The sequence below is a fragment of the Rousettus aegyptiacus genome, unplaced genomic scaffold (genome assembly GCF_014176215.1).
Source record: "Rousettus aegyptiacus isolate mRouAeg1 unplaced genomic scaffold, mRouAeg1.p scaffold_m13_p_15, whole genome shotgun sequence".
NCBI lineage: Eukaryota > Metazoa > Chordata > Mammalia > Chiroptera > Pteropodidae > Rousettus > Rousettus aegyptiacus.
In genome coordinates, this window is record NW_023416290.1 from 31,136,690 (window position 1) to 31,158,873 (window position 22,184).

At 36.6% G+C, this 22,184-nt stretch overlaps 1 protein-coding gene across 2 annotated transcripts in view; it reads left to right on the forward strand.

Annotated features, from left to right (window-relative positions):
* Positions 1-22,184, forward strand: part of CPQ (carboxypeptidase Q) — a 433,138-nt gene that overhangs the window by 323,649 nt on the left and 87,305 nt on the right. For both annotated transcript variants that reach the window (XM_036233308.1, XM_036233307.1), the window contains one exon: positions 8,454-8,545. In XM_036233308.1, coding sequence (XP_036089201.1) covers positions 8,454-8,545 — 92 coding nt within the window. The remainder of the gene's footprint in view (positions 1-8,453; positions 8,546-22,184) is intronic.

Sequence of the window (22,184 nt, forward strand, 5' to 3'; positions counted from 1 at the left end):
TCTGAAGCCAGGCACTATGTTGGACCATCATTTAGATAAAAGAATATATTTATTCTTTACCTAAAAAAAGAAATACGTTTTACTAATGTGTGTTTTGACAATATTGTATGTATGTCATTTATTCGTAAATGTACATATGTGGTAAGGCGTGCTCAAAATCGTTTTACATGTTCAAAAAAGTTTGGAGGCAGACTAGTGCTATAGATGATAAGGGAATGATTAAAGATTTTCATGCAGCCAGTGACATGTTCAAAGCAGTATGTTAGGAAGATGAATCTGGCAGAAGTTATACAAAAAGGATTGGAGGAAGCAGTCGGAGACTGCAGCAATTCAAAGAGTTTAGATCGTGGTAGCCACAGGTGAGTGGAAAGGAGGGGTAAAATACCAGAGACATTTTGAAGATCTTATCCCTTTCATAGTGAGATTTTCCTTTCGCAAGAGCATTCAGCAGTTACTTTAGGAGCTGAGAATGGAGCAAATCTCAAGATGAGTTTTTTGTTCAAAACTGATTGTAAAAATTTATTGATACTGCCAAATGTGTCATGGTCTGAAAAATTACGCTTAAATGGAAGCAAGAATAAAATTTATGATTAATCATTGGTCAAAACCAAGTTTAGATAACTTCATAACTAATTTTATACTCAAGGAAAATCTTTAAAAAAATGTAGATAACATCCTCTCCAGATTCATAACCCTAAAAAAGAGCCCTTGCAAGAGTTAAGAGAGGCAACATAATGATGCCCCCTGCATTATACAATTTCACTTCATATCTGCTGTTTGGTACTGAAAAAGGATCCTAGAAATATTTTCATCTCAGCTGCTTGTTGGAGATGTATTACTTTCTGATAATCCCTGATTCAGTACAAACCCATTTGTTCCTTCTCACACAGTGCAATCTTCACAAGAAATAAAAGTTAAAGACCCACAATTGATGCATGTGAATTTGTAAGAGAAATCTTGATACTTGTACTTGATTTACCATCATTTTCTTTAAAATTGTACTGTTTAACTCTCCCCGTTTGATGTTTCTGCAACTGAGGACTCTTAATAAAAGTGTGATTCAGAGTTCAAATCTGTCATTAACTAGACTTTTCAAAATTTCCTTGCAGATAAAAACACTCTAAATAATGATGGGGAAGAAGAAATATATGTTTTAAAATGCAAACTAGATCAGGCTTCTGATCCCTACATTATCTTCAAAATATATTAATGAGAGAGTCCTACTATCAGGCAATTTAAATAAGAAAAACAAATTCATGTATTTTAATTCAAGTCAGGCATCAGTCATAAACTTAACATTTGTCTCAATCAAGCTAAAATAAGACTATAGAGCGTGCATGTGTATGGGTGTAGTTATTTTGGCTGAAAATGAGTAGAACGTAGTATGGGAAAATAGACGTTACATAGTGGCACGTGTCAAAGCAAAGGAAATAAGGTTAAATTTTTTTTAATTAAGTAGAAGCGAATATTCTAACATTCTACAGGTGGGAATATAAATTAGTAACCTTTCTTTAGGGCATACGCAACATGTTTCGAGAGACTTAAAAATGTTTATACTATTTAGATTCAATATTTCTACTTTTAAGAACTTATCCTAAAGATAAAAATCTTAAATGTCCAATAAAAAGAGAATAACTAAAAAAATTATGAATAATTTTCTTGAAGACTGTTGATTATAATAAAGGCCACATATGCTAGAATTTTAAGTGGAAAAAGTACTGTAAAACTATATACAACATATCACTGTGTATATATATATACAAAAACATGCATACAAAAATTATAAGGAATTATAATATGCTTATATGTTGTTTTTGTTTTCTAATTTTTATTGTTTTTCTTAGTTTTCAAATATAAAAGGATATGTATTGTTTTTATAATCAGAATAAATGTCAGAATCAAAAATTAAAGAGAGTTGTCAGTTTTAAATGCAAATACCTATAATCCAATACATTTAGCTGATGGAAAGTTTTCTGTGAGCATAATGTATTTATTTAATGATTTAATCAACAAGAGATGTTGATGTACTAAATTTTGACTAGACTTATCTGTGTACAAAAGTAAATGTAAGACAAAAAATAAGTAAATGTAATAGCAGTTGAAGCAACTGTAGAAGTTAAAGCACTTCTAATTATCTAGGTTATTGGGGTGTTTTCGCCTATGTTATATGGACTTTGGTTTCACAAAAAGAGCAATTTTATGAATTGAGGAGGCACTAATACACTTTACATAACATGAAAGGGCCATAGCTTTTAAAAATACTTATATAAGTGTATTTAGTCAGTCAGTCAGTCATCAATAAACATTTATTCAGGTACTGGACCTAGATTATGAAAAAGAGAAATGAGTAAGTCTCAGAAAATTAATGGTCTAGCAGGGGGAGAGTAACATTTAAGTGTGTTTGAAAATGAAAATAGAGGTATATATATGAAGTTCTAGAGAAACACTGAGACAGGGAGGCCAACTTCACCCTAGAGCTGGAGAAACTTTCCCAGAGAAAGTAATATTAGAGATGGGGTTTGTCGAGCGAATAGGAGTTCGCCAGATGGAAAAGGTGAAGATGGGAAGAAGAGCATATGTAAAGGACAAAAAATCTGAGATAGCAGAGCATGTTCAGGGACTGGTAGGAAATGTGATGTGGCTGGAGCTTAGGGTGACAGGCAGAAGCAGGATATGAGAGTGGACACTGCGTTAGGGCCGGAAATGGCCTTCACACACTGGTGGTCACAGTGTTCCTACTTCAGCAGTGATTAATTGTGATTTCCCTGGCTAACAGAATCCTAATCATCATAATGAGATAAGTCTGTTCCTTTGAATTATGGAAATTATAACTGTTATGACCTGTTCCACAAACACAGGCTATAAATATGATTGCATCTTTTAAATTACTTTACAATTAATGATTCAAGCATCCATAGGCCTTATTAGCCGGAAGTCTATTACCTCCTCTTGATGTCCCTCCCACTGCCTCTGGATTATCCAGGAAACCTGGGACTTTACTCAGGCCAAATGGTCGATCCTCTCCCAGAAACTTGTGGCTGGATCCACGCATGACTACTTGTTTCCACTGGTTACTGCATGCATCGGTTGCACCGCTAAGTCACAGTGGTGCCCATTTTGGGCAACGAGGTTACAATTCCCTTTACTTACATGCCCATCCTTGGCTATTGCTCCCTAAATGACCTCTGCGCCAGGGTGGCTGGATCTGGAGGAGCTTCTAGAGCTGGCCACATGTTAGGCTAAAGTTAGCTCTTCGCCTAGAAGCTTTGGCCACTCTGTTGAGCCCAGGTCAACATCCCAGACTTCTCCCTTCATCAGGGTCACTTTATTTTAGTGGTTTCCAGGATCTTCCCTGTCTGGGACCTTAGTCAATGTTACTCTGACCCAACAGTTCCTTCATTCTCTGCCCCTAGTCCACAGAATCAAGGTTGAGAACACTGGGACTTTCCTTCCAGAAGGACCTGGGGTCCTTTTACACACTGATTTGCCTCTTGCACAATGCCCAGGTTGTTTCACCAGGTGGCTTAAGCAGCAGCAGCTTACAAGATGGAGTTTTAAAAAATCTTCTTTTTCTTCCCCAGCGACCCCTCCCAAAAGTGCCTAATTGTTTTATGTTTCTGTAACGAAGAAAGATACAGAATGATTCTTCTAAGAACAAAAGATTTTCTTCAAAGTGATTTTCTGTTCCTGCCTATAAAAAGAAGTAGTTGCGAATTACTTCAGTAAAATAGTTAATCTTTGTCTAACAATGCCCTCTTTTAAAAAATGATAATGTGCTTATGTATTAAATGACAACTTATGTAACTTGGCCAAGGTGGAAATTGGTCTCAACCCCCAAAAGTGTGTGTTTAACCACTATGCTTACTGCCTCTTCTCATTCAATGAATATACTAATGTATCATTATTTATTCTATAACTTAGATATTTCACTGATATTGGTCAACTTTATTGCAGGAATAGAAATCTGTAAGCGTCGGCACTCTCTTCTAAACTGTTGATAATAGAGAGCTGGACAGTAAGTGTATTTATGAACTAGTGCATTTATATGGAAAATGAGTATATTTACTGTAAGAAAAAATTACCCTTTCTCTGCAAAGTTAGGATACAGAAGGGAGGGACTGAAGTAGAATCCAGGCATTTGGGTCAATAACATATTGTTAACAAATGATTCTCTTTAGAATTTATGATTTGGGAAAGCTGTCAATGAAGCTGGATTAACCTGAGTTTATTTTGCTTTGCCCTACTCTTGGTGCAAGTGTAAGACAGAGAACTAAACTTTTTAATTTATTGGTTTAATGATAGTTACCTCTCAGCCTTCTCGTCTTTGTTTGATAATAATGAAAAATAAAGTTCAACCAGATTGTTTTCACCTTTTCTCATTGTTTTCACTATTTTCCTAATCAGATTATTACTCTCCTCAATAAAATGGAAGTAAAATGCATTTATATCATATTTCATAAGCAGAAAATTCTGACACATTATCAGTAGTTTATGTTCTTTAAAGGAAAACCATGTTGCTGTAAAAATATTTGTTGTACTATTTGGAGTTCTTAATAGAAATTCCAGGAGGTCAGAAGATCTCTAGGCAGTTTCTATACATACATAGAGGAAATAATAACCTATGCTCTGGCAAAATCTCCATCAGACCTGAGTCCTAGCCAGCTAAGGCCAGGGTCCCCTCTCTCACCTCCAATTCTAAGACTTTGTTTCATGTGCTTGCCTTAGGCTGGTACTGTATACCACAGAGCCAGGGCCAGAGCTGTGAGTCAGGATTGCTACTGAGCTATTTCATTTACTCCAGTTCTACTGCAAAGTGAAGTCTCTGCATTTGACCTTATATCACTATGTGTTACTATTGTTATTATCGCTTTATTATCTGTATTTTATATACTTAAAAGTATTAGCTTTTAAATCTAGTTTGGATTTGAAATACACAATAAATTTTTATCATTTAAAATGATAAATATAGATATCTATATATCAACTTTATTAAGCTTTGACTTCATCCAGAAACTAAAAATTCTGATTGCCCCTCACTTTTAAGGTGAGGAAACTGTTTCTGTTTATTTCGATTTGGATATACTTTATGTTGGGATGAGGGAACACTTTATACTGGAAGAGGCTATGTGTTTTTTACAAGTTAGATGAAGTTCGTATTTCTCTCTTGGCTGGGTATGCGTTCTGTATCTAAATAAAGATGCTCTATGGCTCCCAGGAAGGAGGAACGAAGAATATGCATCTTGTGGGAACACATCTTCCTGGTGATAGTTGGCAGAGACTGAAAAGTGTGTGGAGTGACGTAGAGAAAAACTAACCAACAATTCTTGAAAACCTACTATGTGCTGGAGACTGCTTGATATGTATTTGCCTTGTCTCATTTATTTTTCTTAACAATCCCATAAGGCAATTACCATTTTCCTTATTGTATAGATGAAGAAACTAAGGCTCAGAGAGATTGGGTAACTAATCTAAAGTCACAGACCCAGAATGGCAGAGCAGGGACTCAAACAATGTGTTTAGATTCCACAGATAATCCCCTTCTGTGCCCCCATGCTGCTGGGGACTCAGGCAGCCAAGAGCCCCAACTCCATACTAGCGGCAGCGTTTGGTCTTCCAATTAAGTCCCATGCATTTCTCTTAAGTTTAGGGACAATCAGAACAGAAGGAGACTTTGGGGCCTAGGCAGGTATTTGCTTAACCACTGGTGTCCTAATCTCTTCTGCCGGCCCTTCACCTTGAATGTGGAGTAGTTGCTGGTGTTCATTCTAATGGGAGCTGAGCTTCTCAAGTGCTTGAAGGTGGCTCTGCTTGTTTTTTTTTAGGGCCTGCCATGGAAGCCTTAGCATTCCTCACTTCAGATTACCTCTTTATTATCTTAATATAACATCATGGCCATCTGGATGATTTGAAATGTAAAAGGAGACTAATCCTGTACAATAATGATTTTCAAGTGGAACACCAAATCTATAAGGATATTCAGGGTATTTGCTTTTACAAAATGAATTTTCTTTAACCTGTGATAAATGCTCCTTTATCCTTACTTATAGAATTTCACGGTTTTAATGATCTGGTACTGTTTTGCTGGTACATGCAGAGATATGTAAAAAGAAAGTATATTTTTATTTTTTTCATGGATTTTAAAAATGTTCAGAACTTTCATTTGCAGTACTTTATCCTTTTTTATATTTTCTATGTTGCAAGCAAAATGTCATTTGTTTTAAATTGACGTTAAGCACATTTTTTAAACCAGAGATTTCTTCCTTCAACAACAGTTTAAGTTTGTGCTATGAATGGAAGCAGGTAGTTTGACTCTGGAGCCAGCAGTGGGAACTTCAAGATTTGTTTTCAGCAGGTACTTGAATGCCTTTGGAAGAACTTTCTCTCTGGGTGTTTGGATGCCCCTTCTCTCTAGGAGTAGAAGTGTGTGCTCTGTGCCTAGATATCCATTATGTAGTTTTATAGTTCATTTGTTGAATATCTGTTACATGCCGGACACAGGACTGTCTTACAGACATTAGCACATCTCATTTAATCCTGACAACCACCCCATGAAAATAGTTATGGCATAGGCATAGAATATTCTCTCCATTTTTCAAAATAAGACACCAAAGTTCAGGTAGATAAGTTTCCCAGTGGTTACACAGCAGGTACCTAAAGACAGCAGGGCTCACCAGATCTGTCTGCCTTTTTCAACCATAACAGCTTGCCCGGGAGTAAACGAGCTGGAGAATTTAGGAGGTGAAACTGGAAAAGTGGTAGAGGCTTTGAATTTTATTCTAAGTGAGACACCAAACTTTGGATTCATTCATTCAGTACCTATTGATCAGGCACCTAATGTGTGCCAAACAGTCTAGGCATTGGGGGCATCACAACAAATCAAAAAGCATGAACCCCTGCCTTTGAGAAGCTTATATTCTGGCTCTCAGAGGTTTTAAGCAGAGAAATGGCATGCATAGTTTTAAGTTCAACAAGGGGCCTTCTGGCTGCAGTATTGAGTATGCCTGCCGAGGGGCGAGGACTGCAGCAGGGAGACCAGTTAGGAGTGACTATGACAATCCGGGCAAAAGAGGATGGGGCTAGGACCAGAGTAATAGCAGAGGTGAGAATCTGGATTCTAGGCAGAAGAAACACCAGTGGAATTTGCTGAGCAATTGGATGTGGAAATGACTCATTCCTGCTTTAACTGGAACTCAGGTCAGCCTGCATCCAAAACCTGTGCGGTTTTAGTTATATTAAAGAGTTCAAGTGTATAGTGGCTTCAGAATAATATTCAATTCAGTGGAAAATGTAGCTCCTTTTCAGCTTCTTAGCACTAGGCCTACGAAAGGAGAATACCTGTTGGTGTTAGAGGAGGCAAGACAGAGCTCCATTTCCCAAGAGCATTTATCGTCTAGGCTGTTGTCCATCAGCCTGCTCCCTTACCGGCCACTTGCCTGGGTAACAGCACTTGTGTGGTTCTATTTGAGATTTATAGTGTGTCCATCTCAGAGCCATTCGAAATCTTTTCCTATGGCTCACCTGTGGTGAGGTGGGAGGATGGATCCTTTTAATCAAATTTAAGCCCAACTTCATGTTTTTCTGCCTGTGTTATTTTACTGAAATGACATAAGGTCCAAATCAGAACAGGTTTTAATTCTGGGTCACGAAGTGGGACTTTTAGTACATTGTGTGCTCATTTTTTAAAGTTGAAGACACAGAACTTCCTTGTAGTTAACTTTTACTGATGGTCACTCAAAAATAGTTCTATATGTATCAGATCTGCCCATAACTTTAATAACTTTGAGATGCTGATTTTTATTTCCCAAGTCAGTGAAATTGCCACCAAGATATTTATGGAACAATAAAGTGAATAAAGTATTATCCTAGCTCAATTAATTTTCATTGACCTTAAGTGAATTACCTTCTATCTCCACATAGGAGAGGAAAATGATCATGGGGGAACATGGCATGTGCTTCACAGTCATTACATTACTGAGGATAACATGGGCAGCTAGCTAGGCTTTTGGATTTAGACTAAGAAGCAATCTTCTACACCCTTTATCTTGAAGTAGAGCCAAATTATTTGCTTTCAGTTAATCACTGGAAGGTTCCATGAACTGCTGAGGGTCCTCCAAGCTGCATCTTTTGGGCATAATCTAACATCCCACTGAACTTGGCCATCCATTGTGTCTTGTGGGGCAGGTTGTCCAGTTAAGTATATGAGTAGAGGCTCTCACCTTATGGCCTGCAGGGAGCCTTTGCACAACCACATTAACCTGTTTTGGAGATCAGCCTGAGGCTGTCATTTGCTGTGTCAGCTATAGTCTGAATCAGGTAGCTGCACCACCAAGAAATGAACATGCGTGCCTCTGGGTCCCTTCTGCCTTCAAAATGCAGATAAGGGCCCTCGTCATTATTTAAAAACTTAAAAATCAACTGAAGAATCATTTCATTCATTTTATTATTTTTCCCAGGGCTGCGTCCAAAGAGGACTCTACGTTTGGTGCTCTGGACTGCAGAGGAACAAGGTGGAATTGGTGCTTCCCAGTATTATCAATTACACAAGGTAAGAAAGCAGCCATGGATTGCAGGGCATTTGCACATGTACCATCAGTGGAGATTCCCTCTATTGTCCTGAAGACTCTCAATAATACTTAGTGTCAGGCTGACCCCAGCAAACACCCCTTGCAAAAGCCTTCTTCATCCAGCCCTGTAAAGGAGAACACACTGGTGAGTTGACAGTGCTGTGCATGGAGCTGAGGGCCTCCCTCCTTCTACCTCAGTCTGTGGCCTTAGAAAAATCCCAACTGCCATGCTGCCATTTTTTATGGCTTTCTAGTTCCACTATACTCATGTATGCCAGAAATAGTAGTAGGTAAACATTCTCTGTTCCCACTGAGTCTACTCCATACTTCAATGCCCTAAATCCTCCTGGGAGCACTGGTATTTGAGAGCCCAGTCCTGAGGCCTCAAGTCAGCCAGGAGCATTGATAATGGTGGTAGCGATGGCAACAGCCAGCAGCCTCAGGCCTAGGTATGTGGAGGACAGCTTGGTTTGACAATGACTATAATAAGACAAAAGTGAAGCTTGAAGCAAGGAGGTGATGGTAGACGATCATGATTAGAAATATAAGATCACTTTTTAGGAGAACAAAGAAAATGATGTCAAGAACAATGTTTGAGAGAGGGGAGAGTATACTAGCTCTGGATGAAATTAAACGTTGGTTCAAGGAAGAGTTCCCAAATCAGTGGGCATGCTGCTGGGCAGTGATGGTCGTGCAGAGGAGCGTCTCCACTCAGAAGAGGCAGACCTCACAAGCTTAAATTATGAAAATCAGACGGAGGCGCATCTGAATTGCATCTATATTCTTTTGGATCATTTTACTGTCAGTCTCTATTACCTTATTTCAGTTATAGCTTAAGAGTACTGAGTTCAGGGTCATGAATTTGGTAACTGGGTATAGGAAAACCATGTTTTACACCCAGTTTTATCACCACTTTAGTCCTTTTGGCCTCACCTGATCTTGGGAAATAAGATAATTCCAGATAAGTGTCCTTTGGTTGATGGGTCAGTAACATCATCTTCTGTTTGTTGTGGTAGATGAGAACATCATATAAGGATTATTCTAGATTCAGCAACATTCAGTTAATATTTATGACCACCTACTATGTTTCATGCACTATATAGGTTTAATATCATTAAAATGATTAATCCTGACCTTTCTGAGACTTTAATCTAAAGGTCACCGACCACTGAACTTCAATTATAATGTGTAAAGTGATCTGATAAAGAACAAAGTACCGATGGCAGAGACAAGACCCTCCCCTGACCTGGGCTTGGGAAGCCATCAGGATAGACTACATGGAAGAAATAACATCTAAGTGGAAAACAGAAGACTGAATAGAAGTAAGCTAAGGAAAAGGAGTTGTCAGGGAGGAGGTAAGTGCTTGGTAGCAGGAACTATATGTGCAAAGGCTGGCGGTAAAGAGAGCACAGCACACCGGAGAAACTAGAAGGAATTTGGAGTGGCTGGTGCATAAAATGTAAGATACATCAAGGTAGGATCATAGAGTAGAGAGGCAAACAAAAGCCTGAAGAAGAAGAAAATATAAATCATGCTTTATCCTAAAGCAAGAAGAATAACTGAATTATTTTTAAGAAGGAACTTTTAGATTCTATACATCTTAGACCCTATACGAAACAGAATACCTAAAGAACTGTTTTGTAGCATGTTTATTCTCGATAATCTACTCTACTCCAAGAAAGAAAAAATGGATTTAAACTGCAATGGATCAGGCTTGAAATTTTTTCAACACCTGAATTCTTTTAGATCTGTAAAAAGAAGGTTCATCTCTGTAAGTTTTTGAATTTTACTGTAACCTACTAAAATACATGGATGAAATCAGAAATGACTTGATTTTAAAATTCTCAGAGGTTAGTCAGTTTTGAAGGACTTATGTGGTATTCTTATGATTAACATATGGATAGAAGTATTGTTATGAGGATAATCATGACTGGGGTGGCTGTGTTCAACTTTAAGTGAATATAACAAGCAAGTAATGAGCCAGGGAGGACAAATCAGATTACCTTTAGACTTCTCTATAGATTTACTTAATGACAGAAAATAGTCAATGTTGAGATCACTCCAGTCACAACAGAGATCCTCTTTTCTAAATAAGGTGTGATCACCTACAAAGACCAGGTTCTGTAGGTGAGAGAGAGAGAGAGAAGAAAGAAAGAAAGAAAGAAAGAAAGAAAGAAAGAAAGAAAGAAAGAAAGAAAGAAAGAAAGAAAGAAAGAGGAAAAGAGAAGAAAGAGAGACGAGAGAAGAGAAAGGAGGGAGAAGGAAGGAAGGAAGGAAGGAAGGAAGGAAGGAAGGAAGGAAGGAAGGAAGGAAGGAAGGAAGGAAGGAAGGAAGGAAGGAAGTTTTATAACTGCTGAAACAAATAAGCCACGAAGTTTAAGTGGTTAGAAAGTTATTTTTCACTCACATATTATCCAATCTACAGGAAGGCTCTGCTCCATATAGTCATTAAAGGATCCAGGCTGATGGACTCTTTGGCAACATGGCTTTTAATATCCCCTTGAGCGTCACTATCCAGCTGGCAGTCAAGAGGAGAGTGAGAAACATTTATGGGACAGTTCTGAAAGTGGACATGGAGAGGCAAACAGGAAGTTTATGTTTGCTTAACTGAAGTCTGAAAGGATTATCATCCACCAACTCTAAGAGAAAACTAGGGTTATGTGGACATAGTGAGTTATGTAACTGTATTATGTTACTATTCATAAAATAAAAATATTATTTTTATAATGAAAGGAAAAATAAAAGAACAGGGTATCAGTAAACATTTATTTGACAAAAGTTTTTATTTCATTTAAAGTTTTCATTTCATTATAAACTGCAAAGGAATATGTCTTTCCTCTCCAACAAATATTCACCAAAACACTTGAAGTACAAGCATTGAATGGTTATCACATCTGAGCTTTTCAGGCCTTCATTTTGCCTTCTTCCTTCAAGTAAGAAATTAAATACATCACTGGCCAGGAGAACTGGTTCTAGTCTTTGCTCTGCCACTAACTAGATATTAGGTATCAACAGTGAGGTCCCTAAGCCTTTCAGAGACTCAGTTTTCTCATCTCAACTTACTAAAGTTTATCTTCCCCTCTCAGCCCTGACAACCAATCATTATGCTTTGCTCTATTGAGAGCATAAGTTGTAATAGTATTTACAATTAAAATGTACAATTAAACATGCCTTTCTTAGTTCTAGTATGATTGTGAAAAAACAAAGGCAGTGTTATCTTCAGCAGTGCAACCATAGATCAGTAAACTACTAGTATCAAAAACTTACTCTATGATAGACACCACAGATTGGTTATGCCTGTTCTTGAACTTCATATAAACAGAATTATACAGTATGTACTCGTCAGTTTGGCTTCTTGCACTAAACAGTATGGTTTTTGCAATTCATCTATGTTGGTGCATTAACAGTAGTAGTTTGTCCCTTTTACTGCAGAGTTATTTTCTGTCATATATGTGTACCACAACTTCTTTATCCTTTCTCCTGTTGATGGACATTTGAGAGTTTCTAGTTTTAGCTATTATAAGTAAGGCTGTTATGAACTTTTTGTACACATATTTTGGTGTATATATGCAGTTCTTTTCTAGAAGCTGAATTGCTGGTGTATGTCTAACTGTTAGAAACTGCCAAAGAGTTGGGAAACAGTTGCCGACCCTCATGGATCCAGGATTCCAAAATGAGATCGTTTTTGCCCAGTGTCACTCATGCCGGTAGAACCAGACCGTGTTTGGTAAAGCAAAGGAGAAACTTTATTCTTCGACCAAAGAATGGAGAAGGATAAGCTGCCATTCTAAAGACACGTTCTCTCCAATTTAAAGAAATTAGGTGTGTCTTAAAGGATTAGTGGGAGGTAGTCAGGTTTAGGAGTAGGGATTTCCCAGAAAAGGGTGGAAAGTTAGTTGAGTTATAAGGGAGCATGAGCGGTTTTGAAACATGCTTGGAACGTGCATGGTTATACATCATTCGTCTCATTTTAATGTTACTTCTTCACCCCTGAGCATGACTTTAGCATGCTAATGAAGAAAATTTCATCAAGTGGTCACTTGAAAGGGGTTTGGGACACCATCTTGGATCTTTCAGTACAAACCAGTTTCTTAGCTGTGGTCCATGGGTCTCTTATCTAGTTCTTGCTAGTAGGCTTAGCTTGCTCTGGATTTTCTGCCCTTTTATGACAATTTCAGCCTGTTTCATCAGGGGAGGTGTTGAAGAATGAGAGAAGGCAAGAAAGTTAATAGAGGCGTAAGGATTTAATTATTAATGTAGTGGCACAACCCAAAGACAAGACTGTACTGGTTTACATTCCTACTACCAATGTATGAGAGTCCTTGTTGGTCTCCATCCCTCCCAATGCACTGTACTGCTAGACTTTTCATTTCTGGCCATTCTCGTAGGAGTAACATGTTCATATTTTTCCAGGTAAAGTTCTGAAGAGTCTCACGAAAATTGGGCCTCCACTTCTAATGGTCATTTTTTTTTCTTTTTCCGGCTTCCTTGCTTGAAGACTACCACCTTCATTCTGTTCTGCCTTGTGATTTAAGGAAGGTGGAAGGCATTTTTACCTTGCATGAGGTTTACAGGGATGTTAATGATCAGATTTATCTTATTTCAATTTGGAGGAACATCTTGGAAGAGCAGGACATAAAAATGCCATCCTGTTAATAACCACAGCTGATGCCCTGGAGCACAGATCGTGCATGGAGTTGGAACTGTTGGAACTCAACTTGAGGCAAAAATGATCCCCAAAAGGGTGTGGAGAGGGAGATTTCTCTTATTCCCAGAAAAGAGGTTATTTTAGAAGAGGGGGTGGTGGAGGGTGGCAGAAAAAGTCTTTGTATTATTCTTTATTGATGAAATTATTTTTGCAAAAATAGGAGTTCTTTGTTGGTTGAATTCAGCTTACATTTTATTAAGAAGGAAATGTTACCACAAATAAGGAATAAGGGGACATTATTGTGCTCTAGTGATTTTTAAAACTTTACTTACAGAGTGGAATTTAAGTTTGGAATTAAAAATATTATAAATGATTTTATTGAATTTTCAAATCAGCGAATAAAATGAGTATTGTCCAGATCCCACTTTCTTTTCTACTTTTGAAAAGAGAGCCTGATGTCATTTCTCATATATTGAGATGTACAAAGGAGGAAAAACAACCTAGAATTGTTTCAACTGGGTTGCTGGCATTTTTTAATCTTTTCCATTTTAAGCAAAAATATGATCTGGCATAATTATAATGAGTAAGGTAATCTGGCCTGGAGAAAGCCTCATTACACAAGATAATCAAATAAAATAGATTGATATGTTCTATTGGGCATGAAAAATATTTTAACCTTTTCCTGATTTATTGCATAAACTACTTGCAATTGAATTACAGGGATTATGAACACTGCTGTGTTCTGGTAGTCATTAATAAAGGCAATATTTTGAATAGCCTTTATTAAATGAAGGATGGAATGTATAATCACTCTAAATATATCAGTTTATCCTAACTCTAGCCAGCTCTAAAACAGAAAAAGTTACAATTAATATGTATGTTATGTTGTCAGAATTTCTTGTGTTGCCATGCTGAGGAACAAAATTTCTATTTACTTATGTAAACATACAAAAATGGTAGCTTCTTCTAGTAGTGAAGGTTTTGCCAACTCCCCAGCCCACATTAGGTTTATGTTTCTCTGCAAAATTAAGGAATATGTTAGAAATGCTTGTGAGACTTCTTCATGTTACCTGGGCAAATGATTTTCTTTGGCATTTTAATTTTACCAACCCATTGTCTCTATATAATGTTAATTTAGCTACAGAGACACTGCTAGAGTGAGAACAGTTTTGTACTCATCTGCAGCTCTAGTTATAAAAATAATAGTCCTGATATATGCATTCAGTATAATCGTGTCTGGAATATGTCTCCAGAGTGGCCCTTCTTATATTGTTAATGTACCATGCAGTATAGATGTACTAATCAGAGGTTATTGTCTCAGTCATTACTGCCGGGCTTTTATGCATCCTGTGCTTTTCTGTCACTTCCTAGATATTTGCATTAGTATGTCAAGCACATCACAAAATTTTATTTATCTCAGTATATTCTTGGTTTGGAGCCCCTTGTAATTCCGACATTCACATAATTTCTATAGCACACCTGGTAGCTCTTTAAGGTTTTATTAGAATTTGTAGATTTATTTTTTAAAAAAGAAGAAAGGGCTGTCTTTTGCATTTGTTTGCTTTCTCCTACATAGAATTCCATTATGAATACGGGATTTCAGATCATCTGTATGTAGGGTATATAAATATACTATATATATACATATTATATTATAAATACATATATAGAGAGACAGACAGACAGAGATATATGTCAGACTGGGCAGAGATATCCTTTTGATACTAGGGTAATCACATGCCATCTTGTGAATGAACCTGAGTAGGCCTTGACTCACCTCTTTCCTTTATCTCTCTTTAGAGGGGTCATTCTTAACTTAGTTTTATTATTTTTTCCATGTAAGAGAAAAGGAATAGTTTAAAATAAAAGACTGGCTGTGACAAATAGAATGGACTCTTTCTCATATAATGCATGTGGTTACAGATCATAGTGAAGTTTGTTTTGAGTGTTAGTTGTAGCCCAATATATGTAAAGAACAATATTTCGACTTCTATTCTACAATTACTAACCCAAATAAGGCAACTTCCTTTCAAGGCTGGTTCTGAGAACATTATGCCAGAGTACTGAGCTTTATTGGGAATTATTGTAGTTAGCATCTTGTCCCATTTATTTGTCATTCCTGGAACCATAAAGAAGGACTTCAGTGTATATTACAGTCTGTTTTACAAGCTTACAAGAGGTTGCCTATGAGGCACAAATAGTTTCTGCCTTAGTGCCTCCCTATTGCTAACCAGGTTGTGCTCTGACGTGGAGGGATGCATAGCATGTTTACTGCTTGAACTTTCTAAGGAAATCAGGTTGGCACACCAGGATACACAATTATGAATTAAGGTGTCATACCTTAGGCTCACAAGTGACCTATGTAGTCCAGAGCCTTTGGGGTTAAATTGTCTTATCATGTGCAACCAGGCCTCACTAAGTTATATTTGGCAAACCACTTTTAATCACCAGCACTATTTTAATTCGCCTGGGACTGGATTCTTTCCTCCATATTCTAAATCAAGGAATGAAAAACTTTTTTATAAAAAATAATAAATACTTTAGGCTTTCAAGCTATATGGTCTCTCTATTCAGCTCTGTCATTGTAATGCAAAATTAGAGACAATACTAGACAAATGAGCATGGTTGTTTTCCATAAAGCTTTATTAAAAGAAGAAGGGGAGGGAGGAAAAGAGAAGATGGAGCTCAGATTTCCCACTCTGTCCATAGTTTGCTTACTCCTGTTTTAAACCCTAACTGGGAAGAAGTTTAGAGAACTGTCTTCTGAAGCTTTTTCCAGTCTCACAGTCATACCTTTTGATGTAAGAGGCTTAGAGCACATAGTGGAATTCTATCATTTAAAGCAGGGGCTCCAACCCCCAGGCTGCAGACTGGTACCTATTTGTGGCCTGTTAGGAACCAGGCTGCACAGAAGGAAATGAGTAACAGGTGAGCCAGTGAAGCTTCATCTGTATTTTGCAGCCTCTCCCTAGCATTAGCATCACCCACTCAGCTCCACCTCAGATCATCAGGCCATTAGGATCTCATAGGAGCACTGGTCCCTGGTACCAAACAGTTGGGGGACCACTGAACTTGTCTTGTAGCTAATATTTAGCTGTGTCATGTCTTGCTTTAATGTGACTGTTGTTTGTAAGCTCAGCATTCAAGAGTTTGCAGTAGTTTCCCCTTAGGTGTTTGGCTAATAGAACACATCATCCCCAGGTAAGTCTGTTGCCTTAATAATAGTCCAATGAGCCACACAATAGGCATAGTAACCTGCTTGGAGGAAGGGGTTAACATAGTTTCCCAATATTTCTTAAAGCAATAATAATATTCAAAAATATATTTTAAAGGGCCTTTTAAAAAAAAGTCTATACATATAGAAGGGTCTTTTAAAGAAATGAACACTCTGAGCTTCCTGGGGTTGTATGTCTATTTCCTTCATCAGGTGAGGGAAGTTTTCTGGAGCACACTATAGAGAATGCGGTCAGCATTGATGTAATGGCTACGTGTAGAGCCAACGGAGAGAAAGAGCAATCAGGGGGATCGTTTTATAAACTATATAAATGTCTAACCAAGGTACTATCTACTTAAAACTAATAATAAAATACAATTTTTAAAAATGTTTAAAAAAGAAAGAAAGAAACACTCTAATACATCTTGGCAACTTTCCTATTGATCCTTAAAAATTGTCATTCATTATTTTACCATATCCTAGTTTTATTCATAGATTTGCCTACAGTAATTTTTTTTTGGACTTGAATTATTGTCTTGGAGGGAGGCTCTTCCTAGAAGACTTCAAGAACATCACATCTTTTTATAATCAGTAGCCCTTCTGGAATATTGTTTCCTACTGCTAGCTCCTGTGGTTTTGGGGTAGTTTTGCTAGACTAAAACATAACCATCAAAGAATGGTTCGTTGAAGATGGCTTGAGGAATGAGGGGACAGAAAAAACTGGCGGGGCTTCTAACAAGATCAATTCTAGAAAGCAGCTACTGGGTGGTAAGTTTGCTTTGTGCTCTGAAAAACAGCTTCCAGAAACCAAAGTAGGTAGTGCTAAAACTATGTTACTTTCAGGGCAGAAGGTCAACCAAGGAGCTGAAAAGCAGAATTGTGGGACACATTTGTGAGTACAATCTGAATACTTTTCATACTCCTTTGACTTTCTTTTTGGAACTCATTCTAATGGGCAACTCCTGTAAATATTAACCCAAGTCCTGTAGTGTCTTAAGTGTGCCACTTGTTCTCTGATGAGAGTTGGTCTTGGTCTGGCTTCCTAATTCCTTATCCATTAGGGCACATCTATAATTCCTTCCACTCATCTACTTGTATAAAAAACATAAAGGCATAGTTTTTCCTAACTAAAAGATTAGAACTTTTACTCCTTATATTTTTTTTTTAGAAATTATCACTCTTCAATGCTCTTATCAAATGCTTGTCCTACATTTGCAATTATTCGTTCTAGAAGCTGAGATTACTTTTAGATACCAGCAGTTTGTCTACACTGCTTTGGTTTCACAGTTAATAGAGAGTTCTCAAAATCGGTTTCTAACCAGCTTTTATGCCCTACACAACAAAATACTTATGAACAACAATACAAATTTTCAAATCTAAAATTTTCAAATTTAAAGGCAAGGCTTTCAACAAAGGTTTAAACTGGTTTTATAACATGAGTTATTTTGAAATTATACAGAATTTCCATTACTAGTTAAAACAGGAGTATAATTTGCTTTTATAGATTTCTATAATTTCATTTAATAAGACTCATCCAGGAGATGTACCGCTCCATGACATCAGAGGCATTGTTATGTAAATACTTATATAAATGTATTTTAGGAGATTCTTCAGGTATTAACTAAGAGCTGGGAGACTATATGGATGCATCCTTCTCCCGTCACTGGCATACTAGATGGCTTTTTCCCCTCCAAAGCTCTGGAAAATACTTTATTATGACCCGCAGAGGCAAAGGAGAGGAAATAAAGCTGTTTTGTCATTTGAATTAGCAGTCAAAGAGAAGGGAACTTAATAGTAGAAGGAAAAATGATTTGTGAAATTTGTCCAATTTTTCCAAGTAAGGGAAAATAACTTGTTCCTTTTAATAGATTAGAAAATCCAGTACTAGAAACTTTTTGTATGGACTTATAGAAGGAACAGAAACCATCAAGAATTTTGAAAAATCCCATTTCCCAAAACAAATATGTAATAAGTTCTTACTATTTATATGATGTCATTGTAATCTCTTGCATCTATATGATCATTTACAAATAAGAATACTCTTTCATAGACATTGATAATAGTAATGATCCCGGTAATTGCCAGGCCACATACTGTTTTCCTCATTTCATGCGTAAAAAAGAGGCTCAGAGAGGTAAAAATGTACTCAAGGTTGTGCAGCCATCAGGTTGAACTTGAAGAGATTGAACTTAAACCTGGCTTTTCTGTCTCCAGACTTCAGTAATAATGACTTCTATGATCATGTACTTCTCTGACACTCATCTCAAACACAGGATTTACCTATACTTATATAGCTGACTGTTGAACAGTACAGGGGTTAGGGGCACTGACCCTCATATAGCCAAAAATCCAGGTATAACTTTTGATGCCCCCAAACCTTAGCTACTAATAATCTACTATTGACTGAATCCTTACCAATAACATAAACAGTCAATTAACACATATTTTGTATGTTATATATAGTAGATACTGTATTCTTACAATGCTATAAGCTAGAGAAAAGAAAATATTATTAAGAAAATCATAAGGAAGAGAAAATACATTATAGTGTTTACTAGAAAAAAAACTTACATATAAGTGGACCTATGCAATTCAAAACAGTATCATTCAAGGGTTGACTATACATATATCTATCCACTTGTCTTAGTCTGAAGTACATGCATACCAATGTATACAGAAATACATGAATGGATGAATAGAGAAGTCACTTCAAAGCTCTTAGATTAAAACACGTAACACAGAATCATTCTATAATATTTTGGAGGATAAAAACAAGTGATATTGTATAATCATTCAGGCATCAGCTATCACCAGTAATTCTCAGTGTTTTATATTTGTATTTTCTCTGGAAAGTATAAAAAATAAATATATTTATTTGTTCACGAAGTTAATTCTAAATCCTGCTACAGTGATAATTTGTTAATCTTCACTGTAATTTTCTCATAGTTTGAGGCATTTTCTAAGTACAGTTTTTAGCTGACAGTAGAATCAAAAAACATCCAAAGAGAACTTTTAGTGATATGAAACTCCTTTGGATCATCACACTATTTAAAAGATTGGCTCGCTAGGATACTACCTTAGGATATGTCCCACTGTCTCTAATCTTAAAAGAAAAGAAAAATGAGAACAAAATTCTAATCCTTGAGAGATGGAAATAGTATATGTATTTATCTGTTTACATTTTTTTTTACATGTGTAGAGGTTAGACACGTAGGAAAATATATCAAGACCATCCACAAATCGAATCCAGCTTCCTTCTTCCAGGATAATTGTGCCTGATACACCAAAGACAGGGATATACCAGGATAGATCCCTGCTTTTGCTATTTTTAAAGATTTCCATTGACAGAGATTTCACCTGCATCAATATTTTTTTTAACATTATTAGACACTAGCATATCCCAGGCCATCTCCATCTAGTGATGTCTTGCTTTAAGGATGCGAATTAGAATATCGAAGGAAAATTATTAAAGAAGGTAGCTGTGAGGTTTCCAAAAGTTAGTGTACCTTAATCCTACCTGCCTTATTAGTGTCTGTGTGAAAGCTCTAAGGAAGGATAGGTGAGTTGGGGAACAGGGGGATGACTTGTGAGTTGCAGAAGAGATATTTAAACTTTATTTGCAAACTAAACTCAAAGAAAAAATAATTTAACACTTGCTCTCTTTTTTTTTTCATTTGTTTTTAAGAAAATAGACTCTAATTTATTCTTTCCTTGGTGGAGAGATAAAACGATTTGTAATCTTTGACATGTTCTTTTCTTTATAATTAAGAGCTCAGTTTGTAAGTACTTTAATTAGCAAACTATTTCCTGAATGTGTTGGAAAATTGTGCCTACCGAATGGACTGGTGTTTGCCTTTTTTTAGTGAACAGTGTCTGTGATTAAGAGCTGCCCCTCGTGGGTAGATCAGCCTGCCAAAGTCTAATACAACAGAAATGGAAAGGAAAATGAACATGAAAGACATATTCAAGAGTGTAACAAATAGTTGGAATATAAGGCACTAAGCCTGTTGGCTTCCATAAGAGATTGGCAGGAAGACTTTGGCCACACATGTGATTTTTATCTTCTCATCTTTTAGGCAATTACCTTAATATGGCACACTGTAGTGATGCTTCCATTGGAAGACTCTAAACATCTTTTTCTGAATCATCAGGACAAGGATAGAGCAAATGAAGAGGGAAAAAATATTTACTTGTACTGTAGTCAATGCCTGATTTTACTGACACTCCCATTGTACAAAAACATTGAGACTAAAATATAATTATTTTATATGGAAGTGACACATGCGAAATAAGTTAGCAGCATCTTCAAAAGAGCCAGCGATTGTGGACTTTTATATTGTAGTTTTCAAGTGGAAAGAAGTATTCTTTTCTCATGACTACTCTGATTAAGTGAAGAATGCCTTCTGTATTTATGTGTAAAATGCTACCTTCTTTTAGGAAATATTTACCATTAAATAGGGTGGTACGATTTATATGGCTAAGTTATTACTGACAAGGAAACCAAAGGATGACATGGGGTACAGCTGCCAGCAGAAGCAGCCATCTAAACTATACCTATTAAACATGATTCAAGCAATTGACATTTGAATAGTGGTGAAACTTTCTTCTACTTAAAAAAAAAACAAAAACAAAAAAATATATAACCATTCACACCTCTTCAGCTGAACAACAGATTGTCAAATATTGTATTCTCAGATTTAAACTAGAAAATAATGGTGAAGTCTGAGGGAAGGGAGAGGGAACTGAAGAGTGACTTCATGAGATTGATGATTCAATCCTTATTTTCTCTGTTTAAAGATGATCAATTATAAGGAGTGTGAATAGGATTAATAAAGCTTTTCAGGAAAAAAATGCAACTACCTTAAATATACCGTTCTTTTAACTGACACTAAGCATACAATACCCCATAATTTTGTAGTTAGAATCAAAGTCGGTCCAACTGTAAAGATCACTCTGAATATCTTTTGGTTATTAGCAGTGAGGCCTCAGCAAAAGGGTGAGGGGCACTTTGTGTACCCTGTGCTCATCATTTTAACAAGGACCTGAAGAAGCACTCAGGTTGACAGCCTGAGTGAATATAAGGCATATCGAATATAGGTTCTCCTCTGTATTCAAACTCGGCTAAGTTTTTTTTTTTTCATTTTATTTTTCATTTTACCATTTCTAAAAGTCTAAGGAAGCTTTTGACAAATTGTTCAGTATTCAGTGGAGGCCACCATGATGCATGTTTGGTTGCAGCAGTGTTTGCTGACTTTGAACACCCTGGGATCTATTATGAAGATTTGGCTAAATCTGCTGCCTTTAATTGCTCTGCCTCACATGTGGAAATCCATCTTCTGTGCGCATCAAAACTTTATGAAGAATTTTAATCAATTATTAGGGATTCAAATTCAAAATTTAGTGGTCTGTGTTGATATTAATGCAAATAACTGAGGTGTAAAATGAATTACCAGAGGCCCTTTCCCTGAAAAGTGAAGTGTGCGCATGGACAAGCAGTGCAGCTAATATACAGCACGATTTGTTTCTTTGCCTGCTATTTGACAAGTATATTATGGAATGTATCAATAGCAAGATGCCTTCCATTTTCCAAAATGCTAAGATAAAAGAAAAATGTGATTCTTATAATCAAGGAAATTTGGTGTTTATCTGTTGAATTTTATAGTTACAGAAATAGGAGATACCAAAAAATTAGAAAAGTAGTATTTAAGTAGCTTATTAGTTCCTGATTTACCTGAGATAGTCCAGTTTCCAACACATT